The 16928-nt window shown below is 55.5% G+C and overlaps 1 protein-coding gene across 1 annotated transcript in view; it reads left to right on the plus strand.

The window, feature by feature from the left end:
• Positions 1–16928, plus strand: part of FAM178B (family with sequence similarity 178 member B) — an 87267-nt gene that overhangs the window by 58982 nt on the left and 11357 nt on the right. The window contains exons 12-13 of the mRNA XM_046662600.1: positions 4143–4230; positions 11065–11190. Of these exons, the coding sequence (XP_046518556.1) occupies positions 4143–4230; positions 11065–11190 (214 nt within the window). The remainder of the gene's footprint in view (positions 1–4142; positions 4231–11064; positions 11191–16928) is intronic.

Here is a 16928-nt window from a genome sequence, read left to right on the forward strand (position 1 = left end):
GCCCTGGTTCTTCCTATCTGGGAGGCACATGATCATGTCCAAGGTAGAAGACTCCCAGTGACGGACTGAGGCGCAGGTGGTGTGAGAGGCAGCCCATGAGAGGCAAGCTGGGCAGACACCCCGAGGCAGGGTGTTGGGCAGCATTTCCACTGGCGGAACAGGCCACTGTTGTTGCTTCCTGAGCTGCCCTAGAGACATGGAAAAGGCAGCTCACGCCTTTGGCCAGATGCCCGATGGCCTTTTAGGGTAGTTCAGCCTTAGCAGGACCTGATTCCCCTCCAAAGGAGTGAACACCAGGAGCACCAGAGGGGGCTGTGTTGACCGTGTGGTTGTCTGACATCCTAGTGGCCCGCACTGGCCAGTGCCTCTGCCTTCCTTGGAGCTCCTGCAGGGTACCCAGCCACCCCTTGCAGGAGCTGGAGGGAGGACTGGAGGCTAGGAAGCAGAGCGCCTACATTCTGCTTCCCGGCTCCACTGTGGGTTTGGAAAAGTCATTTCCAAATTTCCCGGCTCCTTAGGCACCTCTGAGTGCTAATCCAGTGTCCTGGTCTTGCAGGGCCCTGTGGGGGTGGAGGGGGCAGGGCCAAAGCAGAGGCCTGGGCTGGTGTGAGCACAGGGGGCTGGAGCCTGTTGCCTTATATGACAGTGGCTGGGATGGCTCCAGTGGCTTCTGCATCCTCCTTTGTCCGCCTGGCTTGAGTTCCAGGGAGGCTTCCTTGGGTGGGGTCAGCAGTTTCTGACAGGGGAAGAGCTAATGGCCAACCTCAGCTGGGCCCCCAGGCCCTTTTGCCTGCCCCCTGCACAGTTTCGTTGGTGTTTGGGGTGAGTCTTTGCTTTTTCTTTTCTGTAGAGTAAGTTCTCAGTCTAAAATAAAAAAGTGGTCCTGTCCCCTCTCCCGGAGTCGCACTGGAAACTGAGCGCACAGAGGACTGTGTTTAAAAGGCAGGGAGGATGAAAGGTGGTGGGCAGGCGGGGACAGCGAGTGGAGTGCGCCACCCTCAGATGTGGGTTTCTTTTCATCCATTCACTCCCTCACTGCTTTTCCTGGTGCTTTTCTTCGTTTCTGGACAACAGCCCTGTCCTGACCCACCCTGGCCCGCCTCTTCCTTTCTGGAACCACCCCCAGCTCTCTTCGCTGGCCTGCGAGCACCCCTACCCCCAACTCGGCCCCTCCCCACCCACTGCGGTAAAGGAGCTCCCGCGCAGGCCTGGGTTTTGGATTAATGAAGCCCAGATGCAGGACTTCTGACTCTGGCTGCAAGTTCACTTCGGAGCAGCAGCACAGAGGGGCCATTTACCTCCCACTGTGTTCCCGGCCCAGCTGCTGCTGGGGCTCTCGGGGAACAGCTGGAGAGCAGGTCCTGGCTGACAGTGAGGTGGAGGCCATGCGGGTGTGTGGTGTGGCCAGGGATCAGGGAGAAACTGGAGGGTGGGGCTCTGGGTGAGAGGCGGGGGTCTGGCTGCACCCACAGGGGTCTAGTGTAGGGGACACCAGGATGAGGGGCTCTGTTTTAGGTCCCATGGCGCGGTCCAGATGGGGTGCCTCTCCTCGGGACTTGGAAGGTCAGGTACAGAGGTGCTCTGCAGGAAGGGGTCAAGGCTAGAGGGAGACAGGGTCAGGGAGGCCCCCACACTGGTTAATGTGAGGTCATTCCCGTCAGGAATGGATGGATAGCTGGTCCCTTCCAAGGTTGCCAGATAAAACACAAACATTGGTTGGGAGCATCTTATGCTAAAGAAGTTATTCTTTGTTTATCTATAAGAAATTCAAATTTAACTGGGCATCCTGTATTTTTATTGGCTAGATCTGGTAATCCTATCTCCTCCTCCAGCTGAATTTCTTCTTTAAGTAATACTTTTATTGAACTGCAACATACAGATGCAACAGAATACAGACTGTAAGTGTGATTAGTGGATTTCCACAAGTGGAACACATGTGAAACCAGCACCCAGATTAAGACACGAAACATGAGCAGAACCTGCGCCAACCCCCCCCCCCCCCCCCCCGCCTCACCAGTCTCCTGACTTCCACTAGCTTGTATTTGCCCATTTTTGTACTTTATATAAGTGAAATCAACACAGATTCTTTTGTATCTGGCTTCTTTCACGCAACGCTGTGAAGATCATCCATGCTGTTGGGTGTAGTGGTGGCCCATTCACAGTCATTACGCATAGGAGCGAGTGCCATGGAGAAAGCCTGGTGTGTTTGTCCATTCTAACGGTGTCTCAGTACTGTACTTCTGCCCATATGCACCCAGAAGCAGGACTGCTGGGTCGTGGGGTAAGCAGCTGTACATCTTTAGTAGATCTTGCCAAACAGTTTCCCGAAGTTGATGTCGCAATGTGTATTCCCACCAGCTGGGTGTGCGCGTCCCCATTGCCCTGCACCCTCACCAGCACTGGGCATTTCCCCTCTTTCATGTTCGCCCTTCTGGTGTGCGGTGGCACTGCCTGCTGCTTCTTTTTTTCTTTTTTTAATCAAGAGCTTCGTGCTTTCTTGATTCCTTTGACTTTCTAGAGTACGTGCTATCAAAGAAGATAAACAAGGCCCCTGGTTCAGATACCAGCCTGCCCAGCCCCATGGGCACTTTGGGGAAGCCATTCCCCCCTGAGTTCCCCATCACCCGGGAGCCTCCCCTTGGCGAGGCCTGGGCCACAGCAGGCCCTGGGGAAGTTGCAGTGGAGCCCTCGAACCAGCGGGGAGCAGCCAGGCTGAGTCTGGCCTCCTCAGAGTACTTCCTCAGAGTACTTCCTGCGTGCTGCCACACTTGCTGTTCCAGACATCCCATCCTGCACTTCCTTGTGGTGTCATCCAGGGATGTAGGTGACAGTGCCTGTGAGGCCCCTTGAGCAGTGTACATCTGAGGGCCTCTCTCCTCTAGGCAGCCTGTTTGAGCCCAAATGTCTTCCTTCATGTTCTTCAGTGTCCTCCAGCCTCAGGACCTCTCCTTGGCTTCCCCTGGTGGTAGCTTTCTGCAGGAATGAGGGACTGTGGCCACGTTAAAGTCCATGCCCAGGGCTGACATCTGCTGCCCGTGGGGGACACCCGGTGTGTGGAGGCACACGGAAGATGTGTCCCTCTTGGTGGAGATGGGCTGTGGCAGGGGAGCGCAGGTACAGGAGGGGCCTTCAACTCCTCTTCCCACTGCCCCTCCCCAGCCTCTCCTGGCTACTGCGCCCCTGCCCCATCCTCTGGTCTCCACCTCTCTTGTCTTTTTACTCATTCCAGCCCTCAAGGACCCATGAAAACCAGAGCCCTAAACGTTTGCGTCTGAAATCTCCATCAAAGTTCTTTCCTCTTAAAGAGAGGAGGTACCACCTCCATCCTGAGTGAATCAGGACTGTGTGGTGCTGGACTCAGAAGCCCAGCTCAATGACTGACTGATCAACCCACTGACCGAATGGTCCAGGTGCTGGAGGCTTCAGGCACGGAGGGCTCTGGGTGTTGTCGGGGCTCTGTCTCCATCCTCCGTCTCTGCTTCACCCTCCAGGCTCTCTCACAGGACACAGGATGGCCACCCGCAGCTGTAGGATCACCTCCTGCCAGATTAGTGGCCCTGCTGGAAAGGCTGATAGACCCTCTGCTGGTAGTTCCAGCCAAGACCCCAAGGCCACCTCTCAGTGGCTCCGTCACAGGAACTCTGATGGGCCAGGCCTGGGAGCCCGGGTTTGGGCTGGGTGGGGGAGGGGTTCTCCAAAGGAAAGTCACTGGATGCTGGGTGAAAAAAACACTAGAAAATTTGGTCTCACCGGGCCAGGTCCTCCACCTTCTACCACCCTACGAGGGCTGGAAGATTTTAACACTGCAAGGGAAAGAGAACGCCAAGGTCTGTGCAGAAGCGGGTGAACGTTCCCCATCTCCACATAACAGACAAGAGTAAAGGCAGAGAAAAGACGCACTGAAATCAGCAGTGACCTTAAGGAGTTTTTCTGCTTTTTTTTAAAACTTTCTCATCATACCTGTTTTATTACTCGTAAAATCAATCATAAATTCTATAGACCAAAGGAGAAAGCCAAAGTACTTCAAAGAGAGAGTGGCCTTCCCATGTTCACCTCTCGGCGTGTCCTGCCCCCTGCGTGGACTTCCAGCCCACCCCGTCAGACTGTTGCACCCCCTCAGCCTCTCTCTCCTTCTCTCACAGGCAGCTGCGAAGCCAGCTCAGCCTTGTGGTCATCGCCCGGATGCTGGGCCAGCAAGAGACGCTCCCTCTCTGGCAAGAGAAGGCCCAGGTGAGTGCTCACCTCAGCTGGGTGTCTGTCCTTTGGGCCTGGGAAGGCTGTGGGTGAGCGGGTGGCTCTCCCGCGCCTGCTCGCTCCCTGTGCTTTTCCCAGAGGCGAGGAGCCGCCAGCCGGGAGAGCCACGTGGAGCTTGAATTTTCCACTCATTTCCTTGCATTCAACAGTTTCTTTTTGTAGGCCTACTGTGTGTGCTGGGCACTGAGGATAGAGCAGTAAGCTGGGAGCGTATATTACTTTTTAAAAAAAATTACGGTAAAATATACATAACGTAGAATTAACTTTTTTTTTCCTATCAACTTTTTTTTTCCCTGTCATCCCAGAGACTCTATACGCGTTAAACACTTAACTCCCCATTCCCTCCTCCCCCAGCCCCTGGTTATGTTGCTTTTTATAGGTGGGAAAACAATAAAACTGAAAACAAATACTGCTAAATTAAAACTGCTCACTCCCAGTGTCTCTTCTGTCCCAGTGCCCATTCTTGGGCAGCGAGGGAGGTAGAGTTTTGTCTTCTTTCCTCACTCCTCTTCTCCCCAAAAAGTTCTGACTCGAACCTCCCCGCAGCTCAGAGAACCTCACCACAGCGGCCCTGGGGCAGCAGGGTGCAGGCAACCCGAGGACCAAGGGCAGGGAGCTGAGGAAGGCTCCCAACCCCCAGAATTCCCTGGAGCCCCAGAAGAGTTGCTGGGTTCCGCTGAACTTCTAGCTCAGCAACACGAGAGAGGAGAGGCAGTCGGCAAAAGGCCGTGCGTCTCTAGTCACTGCAGGTGTACAAGGCAGGTCTGCGGGTCCCTTGCCCAGAGTGCTCAGAGAATGTTCTGGCACATCCCAGGGCAGGGTGGACAATATGGCTGGGTCCAAGATGCTGTGTTTGCAGGGCGGGAGCTAAGAAAGGTGGCACTTGGGTTGGCTTGTCAGAGTGGTCCCAGCCTGGCTTTTACCTTGCCTGCCCCCTTCACCTTACATGCTTTCCCCCAGCACTTAGCATGGCTGGAGCTTCTTGTCATTCCAATTCCAGCTGAAATGTCACCTCCTCCAGGAGGCCTTTCCTGACCACCCAACCCAGAGTGCCCTGGCACCATCACCCTGTTTTAAATTATTCATGGGGTTCACCTCCTGATATTTCATGTTTGTTCAGAGTCTGCGTTCGCATACACACCAGCAGTTCACTGAGTGCAGGGACCAAATGGTTTCTGCTCGCTGCTGCCCCTCAGCACCTAGCATATTGCCTGGCTCACACAGGAACTCAGTGCACACTTGTAGAGTGAACAAGTGATTTGAGGTTGAGTTACTAGGGTGTGCAAGGGGAACGTTCCCCAGGCAGAGACCTTGGGAGGGGCGGGTGAGGGACTGGCCTGCACAGGGGTCACTTCATAGAGGCGAAGCCTGATGACAGAGCATCTCTGTGAAGGAGAACGGAGGGACCAAACAGTGTCATGGGAGGTGCCCAGCGGTTAGGGGCAGGGGCAGGCAGAGTTGCAGCCAGAGGGACAAGACCGAGTGGTCCCAGAGGGCTCTGGGGGGCAGCCTAATCGAGAGGCATTGGCATTGGCCAGGGGGAGGTCACTGAGCCCCTCAAGAACAGAGCAGTGTCAGCAGAGTGGAAGCGAGAGGAAGATCAGGAAAGGCATGACCAGCAGCAGGTGGTGGGTGAGGGTAGCCGCCCACCAGGAGCCTTTGGCAGTGGCTGGAAAGAGGATTTTCTGTTGATTTGGGTTTTTTTATTGGCCAGAGCCTATGCATGAGAGAGTGAGGGGAGCATGATGGGAGGCCTAAGAGTGGTGAGGAAGTGTAATGGAGGAAGAGCTGGGTTGTCTGGGCCAGGAGGCGCCAGTGAACAGGGCTCATAGGGTGGGAATGTTCCCCCTCCCCCAGCAGAAGAGCTGACCTGGGAGCTCCTGGCTGTTCCCAGGGCTGAGGGTCTCACAGCCTGTCCGGTCCAGCCCTGCCCTTGTAGTTCCCAGCTCCAGGGCTTTCCCACCATGCCAGTCGCCCACCTGCCCGGTGTCCACTGTGGCCCATCTGTTCATGAGACCTTCGCTGAGCACCTGCTGTGCCCAGGCCCTGCACCAGGAAACGACCTCAGAGGAGAGGGTGTGAGCGAGGCAGGCTGAGGGCACAGTGACTGACTCTACCCAAGGGCTGTGAAGTGTCTTCCAGAGAAGATGTCCTAAGCCAGGTCTTGAAGGATGAGTCAGTGCTTGTGCTGCAGAGAGGTGGGCAGGACGGCCCATGCAGAGCTGCACCAGACTCAAGGAGGCTTGAGGGGAGGAAGGGCCAGCTCAGGCCTGCCCATGGCCCTCCGATGTGTTTCCCCCTTCTCCGCTGCAAGCCTGGGGCTGCTGCACGGCCTCCTCCCAGGTCCCCAGGCTGCAGGCACTCCCCTTTCCAGTCTGGCTTGTCAGACGGATCCTCCAGAAACATGCCTTCAAAGGGCCACCTTGGGCCCACAGCCGCCCACGGCCAGCCCGCATACCCGCATGCCCCCTTTCCCAACTCCTTGACGTGGCCCGATGTGCTGCCTGTTCTTGGCCCTCCTTGCAGGCAAGCCCGGCTGCCCTCTGCACATCCTGGGACTTCTCCCTTTCCTCCCGTCACATCCCAACTGAATTGGTGACAGCAGCTGTGCCATACAGCACAGGCTGTGTCCCAAGTGCTGTTCTCAGAGCTTATGTCTCACAGCAGCCGCAGGCAGTAATGACCGTTACCATGATCCATCCTTTACAGCTGGGGAAACCGAGGCAGGTGTGTTTAGGAAACTTTTTGGGTCACACAACGGGAAAGCGTGGAGCTGGGATTCAAACCCAGGGACCCTGATGCCAGCGTCCATGCCCTTGACCACAGCAATGTGCCATCTCTGCTTCTCCAGCCCCTTCCTTGGTTCTCATTGAGGTGACAGCTTGGACCACACCTGCTGCTTCATGCTGAAGGTGCCCTGCTGGTCCCTTGAGCTTTAGTCCTGCATGGCAGGTACGGGGACAAGGGCCATCGCTTCCTCTTCCTTCATCGATGCATGAGTGCTTGATAAACCTTATCAATTGACTCACTATGAAGGGAAGTACGAGGGTTGAGAATCAACTCGTGTAGGAGGAGAGTATCTGGGGTAAGTGCCTGGGCAGAGGATTCTCAGCACCGCTGGGCAGGAGTCCCTGACACCTGGATGGTTTAGTTCTCCATCTCAGGCTGCAGTCCGAGGCCCTGGGAGCAGGAGCAAGGCTGGAGAACTGAATTTGGGGGACAGGACTTCTGTAGGTGGTCAGGACGCAACAGCCCCAAGGCTTGCATGTTCTGGGAGAGGCTCAGGGTCAAACTACTGTTTGTTGATCCTGTGAATCTGGGAATATCCCAGAAACAGCATGGTTTTGGCCTCAGGCACCAGTGTGCTCCAGACATTGCTCAGGGCACTGAAGATACAGCCCTGAACAGAACTCAGTCCCTCCCTCGTGAAACTCAGGGTCCAGGGGAGGCGGACCCAGGCACCAAGAAAGAAGTAAATGTTTGGCATACCAGATAGTGATAAGTGCTATGGAGAAAAATAGATGAGAGGGAGTGTTGGGAGGATGCTGTTTTATAAGGGTGTGCAGAGAAGGGGACATGTGAGCACAGACCTGAAGGAGTCAGGCTGGCTTCTTGGGAAAGAGCATTCCAGGCAGAGGGAAAGACAAGTGCAAAGGCCCTGGGGCAGGCAAAGTCCTCTTAGGTTGGAGAAAAAACAGAAGCCACTGTGGCTAGAACCAAGAGCTGATGATAGAGTAGCAGAAGTTGAGGTCCAGCAGGTAAATGGGAACTCAGATCGCCGGAACCTCAAGGCTATGGTGGGGGCTTTGACTTTCATGACAAAGTGGAGAGCACTGGAAGGTTTTGTTAAGAAGAGAAATACCTGATTTATAAAATTTAAGAAGTGACTCTGGCTGCTGTGTTGAGAAGAGCCTGTTGCGGGGGAGGAAGGAGGCAACTGCAGTCATCCTGGAGGGAGATGATGGCAGTGTGGGTGGTGCCAAGTGGTCAGATTCGACGTGTATTTCCTAAGTACAGCCAGCGGCTTGTCAGATGGGAGAGAGAGGAGGCAAGGAGGCCCCAAGATCTATGCAGGTGACAGGATGGAGAAGCCCTTTACTGAGACAGGCAAGACACAGGTGGAACAGGTTTGGAGAGGAAGTCTGCAGCTTGTTTCTTATCCCAGGCCACCTCTTGCAACACAGAAACCTCTTTTGTCAGGCTGTATCTTCCAGTGTGGAGTTTGGAAAACATGGGTTTCAAATTGCCACAATTAAGGGGGATGCGGGTTTGCATCTACCAGGAAAAGCTGGCTGCCATCCTCACCTGCTGTTCAGTCTGTCGTTCAGTTAACAAATACTTACTACTCGAATGCCACTTGCCAGGCGCTGTGCGAGGCTCTGGGGACACTGCAGTACGCAAAACTGCCCTCTTGGAGCTTACAGTCTAGTGTGTATAGGTGGGAACAGATAATCATAATAAACAAGTGAATTACATAGCCTGTTAGAAGGTGATGGGTGCTGTGGAGACCAAGGTGGTGTGGGGTAGGAGGATGGGCAAGTGCAGGGGTGTGCGCTGCAGGGCAGACAGGGAGCTGGGGCTGGAAGGAGGAGAGCAGGCAGCTGTGCAGTGTCTGGTCAGAAGGTCCAGTCAGGACACAGGCTCCAGGGAGTAGCAGGGGCCACCTGAGGCCTCCTGGATACTTAAGAGCCTCGCCTCCTCCACTGGGCAAGTAGGAGCCACTGTTGGGATTAGAGCACAGGAGCGACAAGCTGTGTGGATAGCTGCCTCGCTGGAATTCGTCTGCCTCCTCTTGCCAGGCAAACTGAGGAGGCCAGTGGAGGCCTGCCTTCCTGGGTGATCATTTGCTTCTTGCCTGAAGGTGTCTGTCCTCGTGGGCTGAGTGTTTACAGAGACAGCTCCCGGCAGTGGGGCAAGGCAGGGAGATGCACTGGTCAGGCCTGGCCCTGCTGGGCCCCACGAGGCCCAAACAAGCCCTTATCCCAGAGAGGGCTCTCTGCCCGAGAGGGCCTGGCCGGGGCTCCAGAGCTGGAAACAAAAGAGAGTAAGCGATCAGAAGGCGGCAGCTTGCTGCGCTGCGCTGAGCTGATCGAAGCTGTTTTCCTGGAGTGAGAGGAAAAACATGGGAGCTAGCGAGCTGTTGTTTGCTCCCCTGCCCAGCCCCACCCCGGGCTGCTGTAGCAGGGAGGTTCCCAACCCGGGCGAGGCTGCCTGCCTGAGGGCTGCTTCTGGGGGCGTGGGCTGCAAAGCCTGGCCCCTGTGCATGCACAGCTGTGAGCCCGGGGCAGGCAGAGCTGTTTTGGAAACCATCCCCTGACTTGCAAGGCCTGAGCAAAGCGGCCCAGCTATGGCTTTGGTGCAGCTCCAGATGGTGCTTCTCTTCGCCCAGAACCTTCCCTCTCTCTCTCTCCCTGACTCCTCCTCTCCCCTTCTAAAGGGATCAGACACTCGGCCAAGCAGCCCTGGCCTCCTTCCGAGAGCCAGAGCCCGGGCCTGATTCCTAGCCCTCAGCCCAGCTGCTCTTGTGGGCTGTCTAAGCCTGCGGCCGGCTGAGGTGCTGAGCAGGTGTCTGTGGGTGAGTCAGGGGGAGGAAGCCAGGTGTGCCGGGTAGGGCTGGGCTGGAGCAGGGAGCTGGGCCAGGGAGCTCAGGCCCTAGCCTTTTGGCCACCCTGCACCTGCTATATCTAAAGAGACAGTGTCTCTGTGAACTCCCCTAGCTCTGCTTCTTCGTTCTGCATCCTCCCTTTCCCCAGGGTTGCATGTGGCCTCGAAGAGGCTGTCCAAACCAGGTGCAGGGGCTGGGCGGGAAGGAGTGGCTCCCAGCAGACACCTGGACTTATGGAGGCCTCGTTCCCTGGTTGGGGGGAGGGCATTCTCAGCCCATTTGTTCAGAGTGGGTGGGCAGTTTAAAGGGGGGGTGGGGCAGCTAGCAGATTAAGTGACATATCAATCTAATGCAATGTGTGGACCTTGTGGGGAATCCCCATTTCAACAAAGCACCTGTGTAAGGATATTTTGGAGACAATCAGAGAAAACTGAACACAGGTGTTAGGTTTTATAAGGAATTCTCGGTAATTTTGTTGGGCAAGAGAGTGATACTGTGAGTACATTGAGGTTTTGAAAAAATCCTTATCCTTTTCTGTCAGAAGCCCTTTATGGGTAAAATGATACGATGTTTGGATTTGCTTTAAAATTCTCTGGAAGGAAAAGGCGGGTGGTTGGGGGTGATGAACCGGGGCAGGCAGAGGGATGGTGACTGCAGTCATCGCTCACGGTGATGGAGGAGTGCACAGCCTCTCTCTGTCATGAGCGTTGAGACCCCCCACGGTAACAAGTTAAACAAAAAGAGAAGGATGCAGGGAGAGTGGCCTGGCAGACATGAGCAGCAGCCCAGGGCGGAAAGGGTCTTGCGCGGTGGCAGAGGAGACTTCTCTGCTGGTCTTGGTTCTTCCAAACCTCAAGTGTCTGCTTCCTCCAGGGAAGTGGATTAGACTTCCAGCCCCTGGAGATCTTCCTAGTTCACTCTCTGAGGGGGCTTAGCCTGTGTCAGGTGCTATATGCGTGTGACCCTCCTCTTCTGGGAAGAGGGCGTGTGGCTGTCTCCATTTTACAGACAGGACACTCAGGCTCCAGGGGTCACCCAGCTCCAAGTGAGAGGTGAATCAGGTCCAGGAGGCCGGTGGTCTGGCTCCAGAGCCCACGCTCTGGCCCACTGCTGCCAACCAAGGTGTCCAGGCCAAGAATCCCCCAAGTGGCCCAAGCACTGAGCTGCCACCCTCCGTGAGTGATGGCCTCCCTTCTCCTCCCCAGCTGTCCTCACTCAGCCAGCTCCTGAGCCGCATGAGGCCATCATCCCTCAGGCAGTACCTGGGCTCTGCGACCTCGCCACCCTGCCAGAAGCAACAGCCAAAGGCCAGTGCAGAGCTAGACCACAAGGTGAGCACCCAGCGCCTGCCCGCCGCTGCCAGGGCACGGCCCCACAGGAAGCAAGGAAGGCAAGCTGTCCCCACTGCACAGCCTGTGGGGCTATACTGCCGTCAGTCCTCCTGAACGGGGCCCTGCAGGGACATAGCCCAGTGAACTGCCTCCCTCCAGCGAGAGGAGGTGCTGACACCACTGCACAGCCTGTAATTAGTGCCCTTGCCCATGCCTCTTGGAGACACAGCGGGGCGCCGTGTGCACAGGCGTGTAGGCCGATGTCTGCCTGGCCCTTCTTGTGGGCTTCACTGCATCCTTATAGCCTGGCATGGCTTTATTAGCCGTGGGATGCTCTATTAGTCTCATACCAGTTTAGAGAGGATGCAGGAGCTGAAATGCTGGTGGGGGGAGTGGGGGTGGGAAGGGTACACACAAAAGGAAAAGCCCAGGGAATGTCCAGATGTGCAGGGTCCACCCTCCCTGTTCCTGTTCACTGTGGTTGTCACTGAGGCTGAGTCCTCAGCCTTTCCTCAATCCTTTCTAATTGACTTTACAGACATTACCCAACTTTCCTGAAAGTCATGCTTTGTCAGGAATGAGCTGCAATAAGGTAGCCCAGGGCCTGCTGGTTGTGGGGCTTGGGACAGTGAGGCCCCTGGGGCAAATGTCAAGCAGGGCTGGCAGTATAGGGCCTTCAGATTGGGATTGCCAAGCCTGGCTCCCTGGGGAGCTAGCGTGAATCTTGGTGAGCTCCGGTATCCCTGGGGACTCGGGGATGAAGAATGCAGATAGGCATCTTTCTAATTTAGGAAGGTGGTAATTCCAAAATCTCACTCAGAGGTTGTGTGTTGACGATCCAGAAGTCCAACCTTTGGGCATCATTCTGCAAATCAGATAAATGAATTACTTAACGAGCACAAATGAACCATTAAGGAGACATGATGATCCCCGGGTGTATGCTCCTTGTCTGGAACATGTAGGGTAGGTTATCTTTCAGTTGTGTCTAATGTTAGTGCATTTACGAGGCTGCTGCCTCCCGGGAGAGTGTGAACTGTCTACATGCCCCATCCTCCTTTGCCAACTATTTCCCAAGAAGCTGAAGCTGTATGGAAGCTGTGTGGAGTCCAGGTGTTCCAGGGCCTCTAAAAAGGCAATGGGGTCAGCCCCTGGGGTTCTGTCTGAGCAGGGCATAAGTGGGCAGGCCCCAGGCCTGGGCTAGGAGAAGGGAAAAAGAGAGAGGGAGAAGGGAAAAAGAGAGAGGAAGAAGGGCAGTGGTGAGAGGGAAAAGAAAAGGCTTGTATCTGGACTGGCTAAGTGATGAGTGTGACTTCCAGGTGCCTTGGGGGCCGCTCCTGTGACCTCATCTAGCAGAGGTGTCCTTGCTGCCAGGCCAGAGGCTGCCGTTTGGCTCACTGCATTTCAGAGCCCATCTGGTGGCAGATGTCCACCCAACAGCCTGGGAAGAGAGGGGAATAAGTGGGCTGAGGGTGTACTTTATTGTGAGGACTGTTCTCACACATCTGAAGGAGGCTGTGAAGCATTCGGCCTGCCCCCCCATCAGCTGCCATATTGGAAATGGCCCATTTGGCCTGGAAACATGGAGGGGCCGGCGTGTCTCAGCAGGGTGCCCCGAAAGTGCTGGGTTTGCTGGTCCAGGGCAGTGGAAGGGGCCGGTGAGGCCAAGGCAGCTCTCACATGCTTTTGCTGCAGCTCAGGCCCACCTGGGATTGGTCCTGTGGTGGGCACGGGTGGTCTGCACAGAAATGTGAATTGTTCTGTTTCCCTGGGCCAGGTACTGTTCTGACCGGAAGGGGCCAGGTGGGGCAGGTGGCTGGGCTCCCACAGCCCAGCCTCACTCCCACCTCAGCCGACTGACTCCTCATTAGGCCCGAGCATGTTTCATCTTCAAAGATGATCAGGCTATTCACCAGCCAAAAAGAGCAGCGGCGTCATCCACCCTGTTTTACAGGGAGTGGTGGTCTGGGCTGTGGCTGGGCCTTTTATCCCCAGAGCTTAAAGTCTGCCTTCTTTCTCCTTGAGATGCAGTGGGGAAACTAAGGCCAGAGTGAAGTTGGCCCGAGGTGACCAAGCCTGGAGGAAATGGGGATGGGCCCTTTCCCAGCCCTTGGGGCGCAGTGTCGAGCCCCATCCCCCAGGCCCTGCTCACTCCTGTCTGGGAGATTTCCTGCCCGACTGCTGGGTCACAGCCCTCCTCCAGCCCTGCAGATCAACACTTCTGCCAGGCTCTGCTCCCCATGGTCTCCCCACCTCCTCTCTGCCTGGTCCAGTCTCCTCCCTCCCCTGGGAAGCTCCCAGCCTTCTTTCCCTCCCTGTCCTGCCTTCCCAGGAGGCTGGGAGAGCTGCTTTCTGGTGCCCAAGACATGACTCCCTCTCCTCACTGATCTCTTACCTTTGCAGTTGTCCCTTTCCTTGTCTGCCTCCCCAGCTAGACTGTGGGCACAGCTGGTGTCTCTCAGCATAGCATGGTATTTTTGGCACTAGATGAGTGAATGAATGAATGAATGCACTTTTAATTCCTCTCTCCCTCTCTTCTTCCACCCCACTCTGGCCATCCTGCCCCCTTCTGGAAACCTCTGTCTGTCTGCACACCCCTGACCAGCCTCTGCGTGTCAGCCCCCTTGTTTCTTACTGTCCGTGTTTCATTACTGCTCCAAGAGTTTATAGCCTGGGTTCTCCCACTGGAGGCCCTTGACTTCAGAAGTGTCACCTGCCTACGTGAGACCCAATCAGAGCACGTTGTTTGTAACTATGAGCTCATGAGATTCCTGCCTAGGAAAGCGAACCACCAGGTACAGCAGAGGAAGCCACACGCTCCTGCTGCAGCACTACGGTCACCGGCCGGCCAGCGGGTACAGGTGGGAGGCTGGAGAGGAGGCCGGGGCAGGGTTCCTGCGCGGGCTGTTTGTCCTGGCAGAGTCAGAGTCACAGAGTGTCCCAGCAAGTCTCTGCAGAGCTTATGTGCAGGAGAAGAGTCCTGCTTCTCACCAGGATGATTAGAACACCTCCAGCAGCTTAAAGTGCTTGTGGGTAAAGAAACGGTTGCTCAGCCTCCTGGTGGTTCTTGGTGGCCCTGTGCTTGCCTGGTTTGAGAGGGGTTCTCCAAGAGGAGAATAAACATGTAGGTCAGACAGATTTTCGGAGGTCTGAGACAGACCCGTGAGAGGCGGGGGTGCCCTGTGTATCTGTGGAAGGCAGGAGAGGATGACTCCATGCAGGAGGATCCTCTGAGAGTTGGCCTCCATGTGCTTCCCTCTGCCCACGGATCCCAGTTCTGCAGGAGCCCTGCGCCACTCCAGGCCTCCGTGTGTGACACTGTCCTTTGGGCCCTGGTGCAGACAGACAGACGCGTAACTGCACTGAATGGGCTTCTGTCTCCCCGAAGCTGCCAACTCAGCCTTCTGACCCAGAACCAGGGGCTTCCTGGGCTTCCCATTTCCTTTTAGTAACTTGTGTAAACCGTATCTGGCCAGATCTTGTCTGGTTGCGTTCTGCCCAGTCTCAGGGTCTGGCCCATTCGCTTCATGGAAGTGACTGCCCTTTCGGTCTTGTCAAAGCTTGTCATGTGTTGTCTTCTACTCACCACACTTTCCTGCTGTTTCTTGCTTTCCCTCTGGCCCTTTGCTGCATGGATGCTATAGTGAAGGGATTTTTTGGTTTTGTTTTTTGCCCTAAGGATTTGGAAGGTATACAGAATCAGAATCTTTATGGTGAGGTGGAAGTTTTTCCCGAGTTTGGTTAAATTTGGGAACTTTGAGGAAGTTTACTGTCTCTCATTGTGTGGAAAGAAAATGAAGGTCCACATAGTGGGGAGTCCCAGAATTGGGGCTGCGTTGAGGCCCTAGGAGCTGGCTCCCTGGGCACGTCCACCTCACAGCCCAGTGAGTGTCCTCATGGGATGGACGGCCTGGGGCCAGTGAGGGCTCTGCATCTGCAATGGTCCCCGTCTCCCCGGGGCCAGCTCTGAGAGGCCACACCACCCAGCCGGAGCCTGGCTGACTACAGGTGGCTCCTGTCAGCTTCCTCACCATGCACAATGCCTACAGTCCATCTCTGTGCTCACGAGGCTTGGGGTGGCTTGTTTATAGAAGTGCGTGTGTAAAGAGTTGATTTTGTGGGGCTGGGCATGTGCTCGAGCTTGGGTGATGCTGTGAGGTCAAGGCCACCATGCTGCACAGACTCCTTTGAGCTCACTCCTGGGGTCTCTGCACATTGTCTGCAGAGGGCGTGGGCCAGCCACTTGTTTGTGTATCTGTGTGTCCGTGTGTATGTGTATGTGAGTGTGTGTTGTGTGCATCTCCTGTATCTCTTTGTAGTGTGCCCATGTGTTACCAGAGTTAACAAACAAGTTTTACCACTTTTGCTCCAGCTACTGCAACTACAGCTGGCCTATCCCTGTGTTGGGTGACCCTGCCAAGAGCTGCCTTAAGTGACTGGGGTGTGGTTTGGGAGGTTGTGGGGAGAAGGCAGGGAGGGTGCTGCTGCCCTTGGTGGCTCTGTGCTTGCCTCTGCACCTCCTGCTGGCACTAAACACTAGCAAGGGGAGGTGGACTTCCTCAGGCTTGGCTTGAGCCCAGGCCCCTTGCCCTATGTCACCCAGAAGGACAGGTAGAGCAAGAACCTCTCCCTCCCCCCTCCACTTTCTGCCTTCTCCCCTACAAGTGCTTTCCTTCCTGCCCCTCACCCTGCACCTTAGGGAGAGCCAAGCCCTGCAGGGCTGATGACCTTGGTCAGGCTGAGATTAGGAATGTTACAAGGAAACTGACTGGTTTGGGGAACAGAAAATGGATATTCAGGGCTCCTGAGTCCCTCCCTTGACTAGTCTGTGGTAGGTTCCTCCTGACTTCCTCCAAAATGAGGAACACGAGACATCTTTTGAAATAAACCTCAAAGAGATGACAGGAAGCTGACCCTAAGGGGAGACCTGTGACCAGCCGCATGTCACATCCACCTAAGTGGCCGCTGAGCCTTTTCAGAATGGTATCTGTGAGCTTCTGAAGGACAGGCAGGCCCAGGCCCAGGCCAGCTTTGTTTGGGTCTCAGGAATTCTGGCTTCTTTGCAGGTGTCTGATCAGGGCTTGAAGTGACCGAGTGAAGCTGGGGGGACAGCATGGATTCTTCAGTCAGCTTTGGTTCAAGCCAAGCTAGCTCACTAGCTTGAGTCCTCAGCAGTTTCTGTGCTTGCTCTCTGCCCACCCCCACCCCCAGGTCGAGTCCTCTTCAGGGCCCTGCAGGGGTCCCTCCCCTAGGTACAGTCCTTACCCCATACGGGGGACTCAGTTACTTTTCACCTAACACCCTACCTGGGCCTCTTTGTCCTTCAAGTCCTCCTGGACAGCTCTGTGACTGTCTTCTTCCCATCCTTACTTAGGAAAAAGTGATCTCTAGTGCCTGTCCCATCGTATTAGAACCCTGCCGTCCACGGCCTCATCAGCTGGCCCTACTTCGTCCATGTGGCTTTTCTCCTGCAAATCCAGCCACACCATTTGATTCTGAGCAGTGGAAGTCTTTCCCAGAAACCCTCCATTCTCAGGCCCGTGACTGTACTCCTGCTGTTCCTCCTTCCTGGCAATGCCTGGCCTGTCTCTCCTATCTTTGGATTCCCGTCTGTTCACCCCAACTTGTGGCTTGTCCACATGTTGCTTCACACACCTAAACAGAGTTGTCTTCAAAGACCGGGTCCAGAGTCCATCTCAACCACATCCCCCAGACTCCCATCGAAATGCCTTACCCTTCCC

Source organism: Equus quagga, chromosome 5 (assembly GCF_021613505.1).
Source record: "Equus quagga isolate Etosha38 chromosome 5, UCLA_HA_Equagga_1.0, whole genome shotgun sequence".
Classification (NCBI taxonomy): Eukaryota; Metazoa; Chordata; class Mammalia; order Perissodactyla; family Equidae; genus Equus; species Equus quagga.